Source organism: Colletotrichum acutatum (assembly GCF_030867785.1).
Source record: "Colletotrichum acutatum strain CBS 112980 chromosome Unknown BDZ83scaffold_9, whole genome shotgun sequence".
NCBI classification, from domain to species: Eukaryota; Fungi; Ascomycota; class Sordariomycetes; order Glomerellales; family Glomerellaceae; genus Colletotrichum; species Colletotrichum acutatum.
Genome location: NW_026849003.1, coordinates 547,472 through 564,787, shown reverse-complemented (window position 1 = coordinate 564,787; position 17,316 = coordinate 547,472). Strand labels below are relative to the sequence as shown.

Genomic DNA, 17,316 nt, shown 5'->3' with positions numbered 1-17,316 from the left:
TGCCTTCGGATTCTATCTGTTGTGCGCTGATAGACATTATATCTCTGTTACATAGTTTCACATGTATTCACTAACAATGACAGTCTGAATCAGTGTGGAAACCAACCAAATGTGTCTTTTCTCCAACATGCCATAGTGCCGCGTCATCGTCTTTATTAACCGATAGGTTGACTATTATTGCTTGCGCAGTCCAAGTTTTGATCTCTTTTGTTTTTTGTTCTCTCACGCGCTCCCTCTTGTGTGATCACGGCTCCTCTGAAATGCAGCGCTATCGCTCACTTCCTTGCTTGAAACCAACGGCCTTGCCGGCCCCGGTGCTCTTCCGTCCTCATGACAATAACAACGCGTTGGTACTCCCATAAATCATCAGATCATATGACTTTTTGTCGTGGTTGTGTAGTAGGGTAGCTGAGAAGAGATCCAGAAACGGCCCAATGACCACTTGTGTCTTGCACATTGCCGGGGGTATATCCAATACAAAAATCAAACGCAAACATGACCAGCTCAACGTCCCTCCTAAAATTCGCTCGCTCAAGCCTCATCGCCCTCAAATGCTCTTCTTCTCTCGGGCAGTAGCTTACCACGTGATGTGGGTAACACGGGACCGCATGTCTGGCATGCCGGTGATAATGCCGCGAGTACCGACCTGGAGGTTAGCAAATCTAGCCCTCAGGTCAAAGTCCACCGCCCGAACCATGACGCGCTTTTCTTCGGGGACAGATCGCTTCGATTTGATCAGGCCGGGAATTGCACTATTCCTTCGATCATCCCAACGGGCATTACCACCAGGTCCCAGCGGAATGCCTTCGCCAAAGTCCACCGATCCGTGTCTTCCGTTGGCGCCGGCTTGGGAGCCACGCGCGTCGGGAGACGGTGAAGAAAAAAGCTCTTCCTCCTCAATCGTGGCAACCCACTGTCCAATTCGCGCTGTGAGCTCACTGTCCCACATGCCTTCCCGCCGCGCGCTGCTTCTCAAAAGCTGGATGGCCTGTCGCCGGATGACGGAATGCCTGCACTTGGTGGCCACCACAAACAAGGGTGGGACGATGCCCAGGTCGGCACTGAAGCTCGGCTTGATGTGGAAAGTATTGTAGTCGTGACCGCCAAAGATATCCGGGGTATGATTGTGACGGTGAGTACACTGCGAAGGGTCAGGACACCTCTTGGCTGCCGCTCGTCTCTCTTCATCGCCCACCACTTCGGAAGCAAGATCGACAATGGCCTTGAAATGGGGTTGGAAGACGTCAAACTGTGACTCGCTGTCGCTGTATGTCATGAGGAATAGGATCTGGCTCATGATTTGGAACATTTTCAGGACCGCGATGCCGGCCTTCTCTTGATGACTGACACCGGGCGCTGTGCGCGATTCGAGGAGATACTCAAATGCTTCGGACCAAGCGTCAAGTTGTCCCTTGAAGCTCATGCCATACTGTTTCAACGATTTGGGCAGAATACCCATCGGTCCATTCGCGCCTGTTGATTTTTGATACGTGAACAAGGTTTCGGTGAAGCGAAGCATCTTCTCGAGAAGCTTGTCCCAAGCGATGCGAGCCTCCATTAGGTTGAAGAATTGTTCTGGCATCGAGGATGAGCTCATGGATGACGGTGAGCTGCCGGCGTCCGAAGGGGGGGACTGGGGGAGTTCAGGGTTCTGGGGCGTAAGCCGAATCACGTATGGCTCGGGGAAGTGGAAGGCCATGTCGTACGACTTGGCTTGGATGGCCAGCCTCGTGAACATTTTGACCAGTTCTTCCTCAACAGGTTCCTCGGAGAGGGGTATGAACGATTTCCTTCTCTCGGCCCGCAGCTTCTCCAGTAAGCTGAGGCCAGTCTGGATCTGTCGAATCGCTTGGCGATGGTCCCCGACGAACGAGTCGAAGCAAGCCAACAGGACGCTTGCCATCAACAGAGTTCGATGTGACTTCTGATCACGATGGAGCTGGACGAGTGCGTTGATGGCCTCCGAGTACTGTTTGATTGCCACTTCCCAATGTCGATATGCGCCATCCATGGGGTTCATTACGTCGGATGGTGAGCCTGGCGGGGACTCGCAAGACTGTTCTAGGGTCTTGTACAGAGCCCCAAGCGCGACCACTGCGTGGCGGATGGCGGGTTCAGCGTGACATTCCTGCAGGACTGTCTGCGTCCAGAAGACGGAATCGAAATAACCAGACAATTCGTTTGCGGTGTGAGTGCGGAACAACTGGAAGTAGAGACCTTCTTGAGGTGAGAGCTGTAAGTTCCCCGCTGGGCGGTACATCGTAATGGCCGAAGGAGCGTCATTCGGGGTTTGCGGGGGAGTTAATCGACGCTGAATCTTCTGAACTCTTCTGGGAGGTAATTCGATGGATCGCGCGGGAGCAGCGTTGGTTGCAGCGGCGGCTAGGAGAGGCTTTGGAGCAATGGCGAGGACCTCGTGAGGTCTCGCGCTGCGGCTAGGAGGTGGATATCCGGTGCAAATCTTCTTGGAGCGTACACACTGCGAGCAGGAGGGTCGTTTCTCGTCGCACTTAATGCGTCGTTGTCTACGGTGAGCATGTTAGGCTCTGGTCCACGAACACGAGTACAGCAGGGTGCGTCACGTACTTGCAGTTGTTGCATCCCGTCTTGACTTTCGGTTTACTGGTTCTGGCCCTCTTGGGCTTTGCTTGGGAGTCTTCGGAGGCGGGACTGGTCGATGTGACCGAGTTCGCGTCGGCGCCGTTGTAGGACGACATCGTCGCTGTATAGAGCTGAGGTGGAATTTATGGCCGAGGCTTTGTCGCAAATGCATTCATCGCCTTGGAGTCTTTGTCGCGCACGAAGATGTCTGTCTGCCCCTTGATCCCAACAAAAGTGTTGCTGACGACGACGAAGTTGAGAAGCTGAACCACCACAAAAAAAAGTGTCTGGCCGGAATGCAGGGGATTCGGGAGCTCTTTAGGGTAGAAGGGGGACCGGGGCGCGGAGATAGTAACTAAGGCAAGCTAAGGGTCGGCGCGATGACGGGTGGTCTGTGAACTCGGCGGTTAGACAGGGTAAGCCTAGTGTAGAATCGACCAGGACGGGGAACGGGTCCGGCGGAGGGGCGATCTGCTGAGGGACGGGGTCTATCCCTCGGTTCGAGCTCTAGGCTCTCGCACTTACATGACTAAAGGAGTTGTAAAAAGGCGCCAAGAAGAAAAGAGTCCAAGTCGAGGGGGGCAGGCCGCAGTACTTTGTAAGAGTAGGGAGGTATTCGTAGGGGAGGGTGAGGTGGGAGAAGCAAAGATAAGGTGACAAGACTGAGGAGGAGAGGCACAACGGTTGTTGCTTAGACCTCTCTTTGAATGTCGATCGAAAGCAAAGAAGGGCAATGACGAGTAGTTGTGTCTCGACTGGGGTGATATAATAGTTTGCTTTCTCGGCTTGCTGATCAGATGCGCAATGACAGAGTGTTTGGGCAGCTCTCAGCCTTCACAGCGGGAAGGAGTTTGGGGGCCGCGAGTCACGGGCGACGGAGGATAGAGTAATATAGGGCTGGCGGATGGCGTGTGGGCGCGGACGTGGGCATCCGTAGCTAGTGTTGTGACGCTACAAGCCACTCGATGTGAATGGAGCAACAGATCAGTAGCTTGGACCACAGGGACCAGGGGAGAGGGGGATCCGAGTAGGGGAGACCGAGATCCACGGTGGGAGGGGGGAGGGACCTGGAGAGGGCCTGGAGGGATAGGTAGACTACTCCGTAGAGGGTGAGAGGAAGAGGAAAAGCCAAGCAATGAGACAAGTCGTGATGTGGAGGCCTGTGAAGCTAGAGGTGTCTTGCAACGAACAGCAGACGCAGACCCGGACCGGGATCTTGTTCGATGGTGGTGTGGTGTCGTGCCGTGGTGATGGGCAGAGAGGAGACGCTGACAGTCTTTTGGGTAGGCACTGGTGGAGGGATACGTTGCTGCGCTATGCTGCACCGCATGCAGGACCTCCGACGTCGATTTGGCATGTACCGGGGGGAGGGAGGGCTGACGTGGGGAGACGGTTATCAGAATCCGGGTTGCTGACGGTGAGCCAACAGTAGTAGGCGAGAATTTGGCGATACTTGCGATATTGGAAGAAGATGGTGGTGTAGGTAGACTAGTGATGTCGATGTAGATGTCAAGCTTCGAGTCTGATGACGGGCAGAACCAAAAGAAGCAGGGGTGAATATCGAAAGTCGGCAAGATGGTCAGAGAAATGTCCAGTGAACACTTGGTTGGAGGAGAGCGAGGATCAGGTCCAGACCAGGCCAGGGCGGGTGTGCTGGGATGAGAAGAAAGCAATTGTGCAGCAGATGCAGCAGAACGATCAGGAAGCCCAGATGCCGAAGAACAATCAGTCGAGACCAAAGCAAATGAAAGCGACCAAAAGCCAGACTTGGCCAAGAGCAGAAGAAGAAGAAGGGAGGATGAGGAGAACTCTGGGCTCTGGGCTCTAGGCTCTCGACTGGGGGGGGGGGAGTAGGCGAAAGATGAACGAATGAGGTTGGGCTAACGGGGTTGGGAGTGGGGGATCGGAGTTGGCTAGTCCCCTAGCTCAAGCTGAGGAAGAGAAAAGAAAAGTTATCCGCAGATGGTGGGGTGGTGGAGGAGAGAGGTGAGGGTTGAGAGGGTGGAGGGAGAAGAAGACGTAGTAGTAGAAGAAGAAGAAGAAGAAGAAGGAGGAGGAAGAGGAGGAGCAGGAGAAGGAGAAAAAGACGGAGAGGAAGAAAGACGACGAAGAGGGGATTGAGCCATCCACGGCCTTGGAATCGTTACTGCTTTCCACCTCAATTGTGTGTATCCGCACGAAGCATTGGACAAAGTACTCTGCCAGCTAAGTAGGTGAGCGAGAGAGAGAGACCTGGAGAGAAAGGGACAAGGGGGAGTACGAATACCAGAACGAAGCAAACATTCATTGTACAAGCAACATTGAACCCCTCCAGGGCAGGCGAGACAAGGCGTCTGGGTCGCCGCACCTGTTGCCCATATACGCTACCTTAGACTTGTACCGCGCGTTATCCCAAACCAGAGTCAGTAAGGCTCGCCGTGATGAATCAGACTTTTTATGAATATCTGCTCTCCGTACTTCGTCCTCAACATGGAAAATGAATTAGGTGGGCAGAAGAGAGGGCAGGAAGTTTACTTCTTGGGGTACCAGACGTTGTCCATCTACCCAAGGTAAGGTACTTGGGTACCAGGTAAGAAAGGTAATCTGACTGACAGCGCAGGAATTCTGTTTTACTGGACAGGAAATGCGCACAAGAAAAAGAACTCGACGTCTCACAAGCATGGCTCTTCTTGCCTGCCGTACTCCGTACACGGTATGAAATTAGGAATACCTACATTTCTCGGTGCAACACGAAAGATCTTGCCTTCCTTCGTCCACACTCGTTGGCCCGTTGCGCAGTCTCCTTCAGTCTCCCGTCCTTCAGATCAAAGAGACGAGAAAAAGACGAACGACTCCTGCGTAACTGAGTACGTACCGCGGTACCTGTTGGCGTCGGCGAAGTACATGTGAGACAGGGGTCGAGTACCTGGCCCGTCCATGTTAGTCCCCGGCTCGTCGAGGAACTTACCCCAATTGGTAACTGGGTCTTTCCGCTCTCGTCCTTGTACCCTGCCTTTGTGTGCAATGGTCTGAAGAACCGTTCGAGGCACCTTGCAATGAGCTCAAGAGTCTTGACTTCTGAGTCCTTTCAACGAAGCGAAACGAAACGTGGGAGTATGCAGAAGCAAGGATACTTATCTCATAAACTAATAGAAAAAGAGTGAGAGTAGGCGGCAAATGTTCTTGAGCGATACTTACTAGGTACTCATCCAAAGAGCAGGGGCAAGTGAGGAAAGAGTCAAAGTGGACAACGTTGGTGGTATGCTCAATATGTCCGGGTACGCCTGTCGCCGTTCCTTCATCGCCCAAAAGTAAGTATGTAGGCACACAGTAACTTCTTCCTATCCAGATCTCCATCTTCTCATCCCCACTCCTTCCCTCTTCCGACCTCTCTCGGATGTTGGACGTAACCTCCACGTCCTTCATTCCATTGCTCATTCCCATGTTCTCATCTCATCCCAACCTCTCACCCTCTCCAAACGCCGACGGGGTTTATCATCACTACCATATTCCTCCTCCCTCCCCCCGCAGCTTTAGTCTCGGCGAAGCCTTCCATCATGCTTCCATGCCCCTTGAACGATGACACCAACGACTTGTTGGTCCACCTGCATTACGGATTCAAAGTTGTTGTTTCTTTGTGGCTGTGCTGTTTGTTTCGCTTCTGTTGGCCCTGGTGGTGGGCGGCTAAGCCCTGCAGGCGAACAGGCAGGTCATCATCGCCAATTCGCAGGTTTGCTCCCACCCACTGGGCCAGTCACCCTCCAGAATCCATGAACACAAGATTGGAAGAGAGAACGGCAAGGGGAGCAAGGCGAGGACATGGATGATGGTGGGTTCCCCGCGGCGACACGTGCTTACCTGTAGATTTGTTGGACAAGGCACCCCTTTCTCCCTGGACCATTGGACGGCTACCTTACCTTGGTGTAGCTCAAAGGGCCGCAGTTTTTGTTCCATTGCTCTACAGACTAAAGACTACACTAGCAGGCCAGCCCACGTCTCGATGCAGTCACCATGCCGTTTCCCTTCCCAGGCCCAATATCGAAAGCGGTTGGTGTGTTGTCAGGTTGTCGGCGCCCGCCGCTGCCAATAGAAACGGCGGCTCCGCTTGGTAAAGGACGTTGGGGCCCTGAGGATTGCCGTTTCGGCATCTGCGACTACACCGAGGCCGGACCGGCAAGCTTACCAAGCGGGCTCTTAAAATACCATGTATTATGGAAGCAATCCACTGGCTGATGAGTGTATTCGTACAGAGTGGTACCGATAACATTGCGTCTCAGCCAGTCCCGTTCGTCCAGAACCACGGGAAAGAGATGCCAAAGACTTCCGACAAAGTGCTCGAAGGTTGGGGGAGTACGAACCCCTCATGTACCGCCAGTCCAAGCAAACAAACAAAAGTTCCAAGTTGAGAATTGCTCCGAAACAGACGCAAGATTGGGGGAGCAGACTTCCAGAGCCAAGTGACACAGTCTCAGAGACTCTTCATCCAGGATGGATGATTCCTGCTGCTTCCATGTGCCTCACATGTAAGTAATGCATGTGTGTCTGTATCATGCCCGACGACCCAACATTCGCAAAATACCTCTACGCCTGCGCCTCTTTCCTCTTTGGCCCTGCGAGTCAACAACACGCACTTACACGCCCCGGACCCTCAGGAGGAAACAGCACCGTTGAAAGCAAGCAGATTTGCAGTACCCCGAGGGTCCCGAACTACACCCTCAACAGCAAGCTCTTCCACCCTCGCAAAAACCTCGTCCGGGGTATCCAAACCCTCCTCTTTGCCTCTCAGGTACGCAATCAGACCCGTGACGTGCGGGACAGCCTGCGAGGTACCCGAGTACACCGTCGTGCCGTTGTCGAGCCCGAGCGAGCGCACCGCGACGCCCGGCGCAAACACCTCGACCAGGCTACCAAAGTTGGAAAAGGACGCCCGAGTCCGGTTCCAGTCCGCGGCCGCCACCGTAAAGGCGCGCGCCGCCCGCGCGGGCGACCGCTGGCTGGCGTCCTGATTCAGGTTGCCGGCCGACACGACAGTCGGGACACCCAGGTCGTAGGCTGCGTTGACCGCCTCGTCGAGGGCGGAGGCTGTTGTGCTTACTGGGAACCCTGCAGCAGCAAACCGGGGGAAGGTTGCGTGTTAGTCCATACTTCCAGGGGATACCCATTTCATGGCCGGCGGGCGTAATGTTGGCTTGCAATTGAATTTGGGGGTTTCTTACCGAGACTCATGCTGATGACGGACTTGGCGAGGCGACCAGGGGTGTCTGTGATGTTGTTGACGGCCCAGTTGTAGCCATCGAGGACCGTTGCGACGCTGCCGGTGCCCTGTGCCCGCAAGTTAGACTTATTAAACATGGAGTATTGATCAACAGCCACATTCTGAAAGCAATATCCTCCCGATTAGCAACCAGAGGTACAGACAGAGAACACTTACAATGCCAGCAAGGACTTTAACATCCACAACAGTCGCCTTCTTCGCGACCCCGTACGTCTGGGACCCAACAGTACCGGCAACGTGCGTGCCGTGCCCTCCAAAGTCATCAAACTCCTCGTCAGGCTGCGAACTGTACCCCTTCACAGCGTGGCCCGCGAAGTCAGGGTGGTACACCTGCACGCCCGTGTCCAGGATATACGCAAAGGAGCCCTCGCCAGCAGAGTCATCATAGGTATAAGGTTGACCGTCAGACGAGCTTGACAGTTGGTTCGGCGACGACAAACTCGCGAGACCCCACGGCGCGGCGTCCTGCGTGACGAGGGCGTCAATCTCCACAAGGCGGTTCGGCTCGACCGACGCCACGGCGCCCTCGACGTCGCCGCTGAGGATCTCGGCGAGTGTGGCCTCGTCAAAGGAGCCAGCGTAGGCGTTGAAGGCGCCGATGGAAAAGGTCTTGCTGATACCGCCTGTGGGAGTGTCGCGCCGCCGGCGGCTGTGCACGGAGGCGGCGCGGGCGAGGTGGGATTCGATTTGGGAGCGGGCGAGGCCCGGTTTCAGGGAGACGATGTACTCGCCCGGGATGATGCCGTCCGGGGCGACGGAGGCCGGTGCGGGAGCGGCTAGGGCACGGAGGCCCAGCGTGAGGAGGACTGCAGTTGCGCTGATGAAGGGCATTGTTCACTGGCTTTACTGGCAATCACATCAGCAGCTACCTACCACTTCCCTCATGTCTATCTCTACTTTTTATACTTGATCTAAATCGCAATCATTGCATTGATTCATTGTCTCTAAACATTCTATCATCGTATTCACGAGAGCCAAGACGAGCGCCTGTGGAGTTATCTGACTTCGAGCCTTCTCAAAATCGAAGGTCAAGACGGCGATGCAACCTCACCCGTACCTCGTAGACGCGCGAGCAAGGCATGAGCAGGGCATACGAGGCGGGCATGTTTCCCAATGAGGCATGTTGTAGCTGTGTTCGCCATTGAACGATGCAATTGCGATGCCCATGTTCAAGTCTTTTGCTTATCTCGTGGGGGGAAGCATTGACATCGTTGACGATTCAGCAGTCTACTTCCTCACTCATGTATGCTGGGCCTGAGGCGATGTTCTCCAAGTTTATCGCGTCTGTTACACCACAGACTGGTACGGACCGGAATGGAAAACGACCTTTGACTGCTCTTCCCCGTGAGGTGAATTCTGAGGATGAGAGAGAGAGGGAGAGACAAGACAATCACGGGAGCAGGAGGTAGTCTCCCTTGGCATGCAAGAGCGCGCTGCAGCTGCATGTTTCTGTCACCATTCCTCGTATCGCCCACGGGCAGGAGCACCAGTCGAGCAGGAGCAGAAGCAGGAGCCTGGGCACTGAACAGTTCAAGTTGCAGTAACAAGACGGGGAGAGCATGAGCCGGCATGATGACTGGACGCACGCGGCCCGTGTCGACGGCGTTGTGTCACTGCCAGGCGAGCATGCCCGGAGCAGAGAGTCTTGTCTTGCGGGAAGGGCCGTAGGGTGTAAGGTCAGTGGGCAAGCATGTAAGCTGTTGCCCTTTGGTGATCTGTGATTTGTGGTGTCTGTACTTCAATACCTTTAGTGAGGTACATACAGAAGTACCCAGGGTTGTATCTGAGCACTGACCAGATGTTCAGACCAAAGTATCGAAACGTTTTGTTGCCTTTCCCGGCGCTGTTCTTACCTTGCGGGTGGAAACACACACACAATTCCACTACTGTGTAGAAACCTGACAACTTCCCCCGCCTCACACTTTGCCCAATCCATTCGTCTCTCGCCGAGTTTCTGGACAGACACGGCCTGCGTCTCATCTGGCAAACAAAAGCCCATGTCTCGGCTTGATTCACCGCTTCGGCCATGTCAGCTGCGCCACATGCAATGTCCATCCTACCGGCCCGCTTCCGCTGTCTGAGGGGCTTGGATGCATTCGTCCATGGTCGTTGCCAGCAGTAGAGGAGGGGGGAACAAGGGACCACGGGGACCAATCCATTTTCAAAGACGAGACAAACACTCACCCACTCCTTGACCCTCCATCTCAGCCCTATGCGCCAGAGACCTCGAAGCATGGCTCTGGGTGGCCAGGAAAGCCTCCACTGGCCTTCCCTGGACTCACTGACCCAAGGGCTTGATCAGGGCGGCCTCCTCTCGAACCAGGAGCCCCCATGTATCCCACTGCATCTTGCGAATCTGCCTCAAGACTGCCTACATATCGCCTGCCTTAGCGCCGCTGCTCAGCCATCGTCCATCAAAAAAGTCACCCTCTGCTTCTTGAGATACTGCAAAGAAGCCATACCGACCCTTGATTGACGGCACCAATGTCTTCCCACAATGACGTTCGCTGCATCTATGCACCTTCTTTGCGTCTTCTTCAGCCCTACCATCCATGATCACGTACCGTGTTAATGCGATCATGGACTAATCAGAGGCCGTGGCCTACTCCACGCTGGTGTCTAGACTATCGCTTCTGCAGGCTAGTCACCGACTTCGACGAACGTCAGCCACCCGATGCACTCAAGTTTTCAAGGTCTGAGACGTGGGGCTCCGTCTGATCCTCTCTCTTCCCCCTGGAGGAACAACCGATTGGTGTTCCGGTTTCCTCGTACGCCTGGCGGCGCCTCTCCGGAAGATTCTGCCCTTCGCTGTGGCATGGGGCGGGAAGCGGATGTGTCAACTGCGAACACGGACCCGAATCTCACGGACGTGCAACCGGTTCCGGAGATATGGTTCGACCTAAAGCCCTCGACATCGAAACTGAGACCTCTGCGAACCGGTGGTGTTCGGGAGTGAGACTCTCCCATGGCTGCGAGGGGCAGCCAGCCAGTGGGCCTCGGCAGTGATTTGGATTTCTTTGTGATATTCCAAATCGACTACGAATGAAAGGCGTTGTATGCCAAGGACCCAGGAGAGCGGCTGACATGACCGTATCTTCCAAGTGGAATTTGCGATAGCCAGCTCGACGTAGGGACAGTGCAGAACCTCCCTACTATGCTTTCAGCCAGATCGACTAGGAAGCGTGTTCCGCCGCAGTCTTTGGAGGCTCCATTTCTGCACGTCACCAAGCATCAATGTCTCTCGGACATGTCCGCTGGCGATTCCCAGTATCGTGGGGAAGGGACGTCTCGGTATGGGGCCCCCATTCCCTTACACGTGCATCGTGATTTTATGCACAGCGACCCGCGGCTACTTCGATGGCACATTCAGTCTGTCAGGTACCAATCTACCATCGCGAGCTCCGATGCCAGAGGGGGGGTTCAAGTGCCATGGCGCAATGCCTCGCGAGGTGCCTTGTCCGGTCTACCTTCACTGCGAAATTCGGGCGACCGTTGGGCCAATCCCATCGGACAGGCCAATGCAGCTAAGCTGCATGTCAGAATGGAAGCGAGAGCATCGCTGGTACGGATTCCATCATGGCCCCAAAAGTTCCACTCGATGGCAGGCTGTGCTTACAGCCACCAGGGTCTGCCATGCTGGTGCTTGCAAGCTTGATTTCACAGACCACTGAGCTGGTCATCCAAACCTCCCTCGGGCCTTTTCCTGAGCTTCGGTACGTTGGCTATGATTTCATACGACTGCTCGATACCCAAGTATCTGGGTACTCCGAAACAGTCTGACTGATAGATGTGTCCATCGTGGAGTACCCCACGCGGTTGATCGCCCATACACACTGGCCGAAGCTGACCAGATTTAGACACCCGTATCTGTACATCACAAGCAGACAGCGAGAGACCTCAACTTGTCTGGACACCAGCACCGCCCACTCCCTTGCGTCCCTCCGCCTTACGGGGCTGGCCTGAGAACAAATCAAAGATCCCTGAGAAGACTAGCTGAGGATCGGTCGGTTACGGAACCCACCCTGGCCCGAGGAACTCAAGGCCTCGGCACGCCGTTTCCGCTGCGTCATTTGATTCTCGGCCTCGCCCGAGATTCCCAGGCTTCCGGGTACGGGAACTAAGCATCCTGATCTCCACGCCGTTCACGGTGTCACTGGTGTCGCCTCTCAAGGGTTCGTGGTGACTACATTCGTCACACCGGCGCTCTCGGCCGCTGGCATCCGGCCGCCCTGGTACCGCTTCCTTCACCCTCACACGACACAACATGAAGGACAAATCGTTTCTATTGTCCCAGGACCGATGAGCATAAACGCTCTTACACTTGTGGCGCTCACCCATTCATCGCTAAACGAGCTTTCTTTTGCTGTTTGCACGTACAAGAGGTTTGCGTCACCTGAAAGATCCAGAACGAGCCGCAGGTCCGATTTGGTGGACTACCGACGATCAGGTTCAACGATACGATTGAAACCACTCTTTTTTCTTTCGTAACGGCAATTATGCTGACGTCTTGGTAGGCAGGAGGATAAGGTAGGACAGATGGGTTAGGGACGTTGCTGTGCCGCATGACCGCAGAGCCGGGGCAGGGGTGGCCATCTCGTTGCCTTCTTTCTACTCCTTGTGAGACACGCAGCCGTCTCTTCTTACGAGCATCGCTAGCAGTTGTCACTTATTTTCGATCACGAAAAGAGCAAACGAGCAGCGACCATCAATATTATGATGCTAAGTCTATCACCCAGGGTAGCTTTTGCGGAGAATCGAATCGAGGCAAGCCCAGCGTTGATGCCTCTCAGTACACAACGCCACGGAAATGGTATGGATGCGCTCGAATTGTTCCATATGCCTGAATGGAAGGGAAACCCCTGGATGGAACGCCAGCGAGCTTGGCTGCAGCCATTCTGTTCCTTGACCCTTTTGAAACAATGCAGTTTGCGCCTCAGGGAAATGGAAAGGAGCGATTGTGAGCTCTAGGCCATCTACCTTTACTCATTGGCCCGATGGATGAGACGCCAGCTGGCCTGTCTCTTTCAGTTTGACGCCGGGGGGTTGACGTGACTGTTTGACTGGCCCAGTGTAGGTAATGTGCCTTGATTAATGGGACAAACATCATGCGAAGGCGGCGGCGCGGAGCGGATGCGCGGCGGGTGTTTCCCCTCATCTCTACAGGTCCCCGGGAGATCTTGTGGTCTATCCGGGTTGCATGCTGTGTCGAATGATGTTCGCTGCCAATAGCTTTTTCGTGGAAACGCCTTTGGGGGTCGGGAAGTTCATTTCCATCAGTAATAATTCTGTACGTATGATATGTGTGTCAGAGATGTTCTTTGGTGCTAGGCTGAGTGTGATGACAAAATGTGAGCCGCAGCCTTTCCCCTCGGACTACTCCTCTCGTCTCCTGCGTCGTGTTGAAACTGCTGCCATGTCCTCGTTTGGGTTTTGTAGTTGTATGGCCAGCCGCTTCCTCATGGTATATACGATGCTGAGGTCAGCGGGTTGTGGAAGGAATATATTATACATGGAAGATTATATTTCAATGTGTCGTTCGATGTTCTCGCCTATCAACTTATACCAAGATAGAGAGGGCTGAGAGTCGCTACCTGACCCCCCCTATTACCCCTGAAGAGGGCAGATGGTCCATATTGCACGGCTATCCATGTATCCTGAAACTCACATTCACTACTCCCTAGCCCACATTTTCTTCAGTGAAGAAACATAGACTCAAAGGGTCAGTCATGCTGAAGCCTTCCTCGTCCTCGTCATCATCCAACTTGACAGCCCGCCCCGGAATGGATAGTGACTGCCGTGGCTCTAGAAGGTCATCCCGACGGTCCCCTGGATACATAATCCATATTGGCGTATTTCTTTTGAATGAACCCGTGATAATGAAACACGTTCCAATTGGGGATTAGAAGAGAGAGAGCAGTTAATACCCCCCCCCCTCCCGGCAGGAAGGGATAGGTGGATTGAAGCAGCCTTTTCTCCTCTACTTGACACAAATCTGTGATGTTCAAAGAGACTGGAAACGGCCAAGCGTTTGTCTCGACGAGGTACAGAAAACCGATTTGCCGTTCCAAAAACTTTCTTCGCTTTTCCTACGTTTTCTTCCTGCTTAGAAAAAGTCTCGTTATCGAGTAGTAATTTGGAAGCGTAGTTCCGAGTGCTGCTCCTACAGTAAAGAAAATACCACCGTGGCGATGCGTGTTTTTCTTCTGATTATCCGTCTAAAGGCGTCTGGCCTCTTATGCCTGGAAGCGCTCATGATCTTGAGTAAGAGCCGGTCTATGTTTGGAGAGAGGGATTGCAAACCCCTTTCTTCCACAAAGATCACTTCCGGCCGTACAAGGGGTATATCTGAAGCAACATGACTATGATTGGTACCGTTCGCATCAATGTTCGATTTCCATGTCATGTAGGGCACAAGTACGCAGCCATGGTATCATTCACTCAACAAATCTTGCACAAGACCGCAACTTGATGCTCAGGTGAATGTGTCCTAACCGGTTCTCATTCTGGTATCATTTTCTAACAAAATACATGATTAAATCTTCCCGCTATGACACACGCGCTCCAAGACAGCCAGAAAGCATGCAATCGCTCTTTCGCTACTCCTACAAAGGAGGCAACTCTTCTCGGCAGATGGGACACTGCAACCTGAACCGCATCCAACCCTCCAGACACGCGCTATGGAAGATGTGCCTGCATGGCGTAACCATGTAATTCCTCCTCGTAAACACGCCAACGACCCCTCCGGCCGTCGGATCCTCCTCGCCCGCCCGCATGACGGGCACCTCGAGCACTTCACGGCAAATGGCGCAGTCAATGGCGCGTAGGTTACTCCCGCCGCTACTCTTCTTATCCTTCACGTCCTCGCCGCCGCTGCCCGACCTCACCCTCTCCAGAGACGGCGATCCCGGCTCCGAGAGCAGACCGATCGGCAGCCCGCCGGCCTCGACGCCGTCCTCGCGCAGGACTGGGTGGTAATCCCACGCGTCGGGGGTCCAGCTCTTTGGTATACCGAACCGCGGGCCGAGCACGTACTGGAACGCGAGGACCCAGAGCTGGATCCACAGCCACGCGCAAAAGACGAGGAACGCACGGCGGTCCGTTTCGGCAAAGAGGAAGTTGTTCTCGTAGACGTAGAAGTAGGCAAAGGGCAGCAGCCGCAGGACGGACTGGCCAATGACAAACTGCCATGTCAGCGCGCGGCGGCAGTTGCGGATGATGTTGCGGTGGATCTGCGGTACCCAGAAAGAGAAGTAGACGAGGGCCACGCTGTTGACGAAGAAGTTGCGCACGCGCGGGTACCAGGACGTGGAGGCGATGGAGACGAGGAGGATGAGGGACACGGTCATGGCGAAGCGGAATATGACGGACTGGAACGTGACCTCGGGCCTGATGCGATGGCCGCCGCCTGCGCCGGTGCCCGCTGTTGGCACGGCTGCCGCACCGCTTGTGGCGTCTGCGATCTCCGCGTCGATATCCTGATCCGAGGGGATGATGATCGGAGGCGAGGGTGCTCTTCTGCGAGGCCCTGCGGTGACGGGCCGCGGGAGGGAGTCCGCCTCGAGATCTTGCGCAGGCGTCGCCGGTGTGCGCGGCGAGTCATTGTCTGCGTTTTGCTGCTCCCTCTCGGCACGCCTCCTGTTCTCAGGCTCCTGCACTTTGTGAATTTCGGCCAAAAAGAAGCCACCGAGAGACATGGACAGGAACGCTGAAAAGAGGAGCGAAAGTGACTCCAGGTACGTGATACTCGCATCCAAAGCCCACATGGACGCCGCGGCGAAAATGCCACCGTCCACCATGACCATCATACTAATGGTCGAGTAGCTAATGCGACCCATCGTTGAGGGTGTAGCCGACTCCTTCATCTGCTGCTTGAGGAGGAGGGCCTGTGTGAGGATCACCATTGCGAAGAGGAGAATCCAAACCCGGATCTTGTGGTAGATAATCTCCGTCTTCATGCCTTGAAGATGCTGTCCATCAACGGGCGCGAAATCAGGCGGCCCTTTGGTCTCAAGGAAGAAGGCGCAGTCTGGGGACCAAATGACGGCTGAGAGTTGGAGCTCTGGGACGCCGCGAATGGGTGCGCCTTCTGGAAATCGTAATTCTTGCTCAATGTCGCTGATGATCCTTGCCATGCCCTCCCTGGTCGGATGAAAGCCCTTCATGTCTAAAAAGTTCCTGTCCGGTGGATGTACTTGGGCATACATGATGTACTCGCAATGCGGCGTCGGGTTGAGCGTATCCGGTGGGTTTGACAGATCTGAAGTCCACGGCATCACGCCATCGTTGAACACCTCCTTCTCCTTCCTGCGGAGCACTTCAGCTAGCGTCAGGTTGAGCAGCCGCTGGCTCGACTGGAAGAAGTCTAAGCTGGGCGCCAAATGCGGCAGACCAAAGATGCCGTCAAACTTCTCACTGGTCGTCGTCAACAGAATGGTCCCCTGACGAGGCCATTGGACACCGTGCAACCTCATTTCCCAATTGACGCCGCTGCCCTTGACATCCTCAATGGTAATGGATGCCTTTGCGCTGCGCACCTTGCCGCCGGACGAGAGACCCTCGTCGCCCTCGATGTCGCTGCGGTAGTCCAGCTCCCTCCCGTGCTTACCGGTGTCGACGAGGTCCATCAAAATCTTGCCCTCGTCTCCCGTGATGTTCCTGGCCCACTCCGACTGCGCGCCGCTCCAATGCAGGCTCGGCGTGATGGCGCTCAGGTTATAGTTCGTCCACTCCCTCATCGACGTCGCTTCCCTCCGGATCCAGGTCCCCTTGACCGCGCCAGTAGCGTTCTGCCACACCGGCTCTCCCTCTCCAATGTCCCACAGGTTCACCCCGCCGACGGGCGGTATCGCGTTGTGACTCCATTCCAAGCAGCGTTCCCGAAAGCGCTCGAGATCGTCCCAGGCGAAACCGTCTTCGGGGCGGAAGCCCGTCAGGTTGAGCGACCTAGGGAGCAGGTCCTTGGACGTGCCGTTCTCGCGCGGTGAAAAGTCGCCGTACGTCGAGGTGTTTAGGAGGTCGAGAGCGTGCTGGTGTCGTCGCAGACGCTGGATCGCCAGGTCCGAGGCGGAGAAGAGAGACGCGCCGCCATTGCCGGGGGAGAGGAGGATCCAGAAGACGCCGACGAAGGCGAGGGCGAGGAAGACGAGGCGCGGGTCTCGGTATGGACTGGGCATGGTGTGCGGCGTGCCTTGGGCCGCTTAACTCGGGGCCATCGCTCTACTGCTCTTGGCCGGCAGGTGTCGGATGTTGCAGGAAGCTTCGTTGGTCGAAAAATAAAGAGACGATTAAAAAATGCCTGTAGCGTAGTAATCGGGGGAAGGGTGACGATGTACGGATGAACTGAACACTGTAGACCAAAAAGTAACTTTGAAGGCGGATGACGGCATCAGCCAAGTCGCTGAAAGCGGACCGTTTGACGGCGCGACGGATACCGGAGCCTGGGGGTGCTTGAGTCGTCTTAT

At 55.0% G+C, this 17,316-nt stretch overlaps 4 protein-coding genes across 4 annotated transcripts; 1 reads left to right on the top strand and 3 right to left on the bottom strand.

Moving 5' to 3' along the window:
- Nucleotides 1-577: 577 nt before the first annotated feature.
- BDZ83DRAFT_747979 (uncharacterized protein) lies at nt 578-2,717 on the bottom strand (the record flags this gene model as incomplete). Its single annotated transcript, XM_060513541.1, has 2 exons — nt 578-2,525; nt 2,587-2,717. The coding sequence occupies 2 exons, from the start codon at nt 2,715-2,717 to the stop codon at nt 578-580; spliced, it is 2,079 nt and encodes a 692-aa protein (XP_060370029.1).
- Nucleotides 2,718-7,228: 4,511 nt separating this feature from the next.
- Nucleotides 7,229-8,686, bottom strand: BDZ83DRAFT_716101 (peptidase S8/S53 domain-containing protein; the record flags this gene model as incomplete). The annotated part of the gene is made up of 3 exons (XM_060511817.1): nt 7,229-7,662; nt 7,797-7,902; nt 8,012-8,686. The coding sequence occupies 3 exons, from the start codon at nt 8,684-8,686 to the stop codon at nt 7,229-7,231; spliced, it is 1,215 nt and encodes a 404-aa protein (XP_060370028.1).
- Nucleotides 8,687-8,785: 99 nt separating this feature from the next.
- On the top strand, nt 8,786-9,350 carry BDZ83DRAFT_604287 (uncharacterized protein). Its single transcript, XM_060507266.1, has one exon. It carries the CDS (start codon nt 9,004-9,006, stop codon nt 9,262-9,264), a length of 261 nt encoding a protein of 86 aa, XP_060370027.1. The 5' UTR covers nt 8,786-9,003; the 3' UTR covers nt 9,265-9,350.
- Nucleotides 9,351-14,292: 4,942 nt separating this feature from the next.
- Nucleotides 14,293-17,261, bottom strand: BDZ83DRAFT_604281 (uncharacterized protein). The gene has a single exon (XM_060507265.1). It carries the CDS (start codon nt 17,026-17,028, stop codon nt 14,458-14,460), a length of 2,571 nt encoding a protein of 856 aa, XP_060370026.1. The 5' UTR covers nt 17,029-17,261; the 3' UTR covers nt 14,293-14,457.
- Between the last annotated feature and the right edge of the window lie 55 nt (nt 17,262-17,316).

Excerpts from the sequence above, each read along its gene's own strand:
- BDZ83DRAFT_604287 (XM_060507266.1), top strand. The coding sequence starts at position 9,004 with ATGCAATTGCGATGCCCATGTTCAAGTCTTTTGCTTATCTCGTGGGGG.
- BDZ83DRAFT_604281 (XM_060507265.1), bottom strand. The coding sequence starts at position 17,028 with ATGCCCAGTCCATACCGAGACCCGCGCCTCGTCTTCCTCGCCCTCGCC.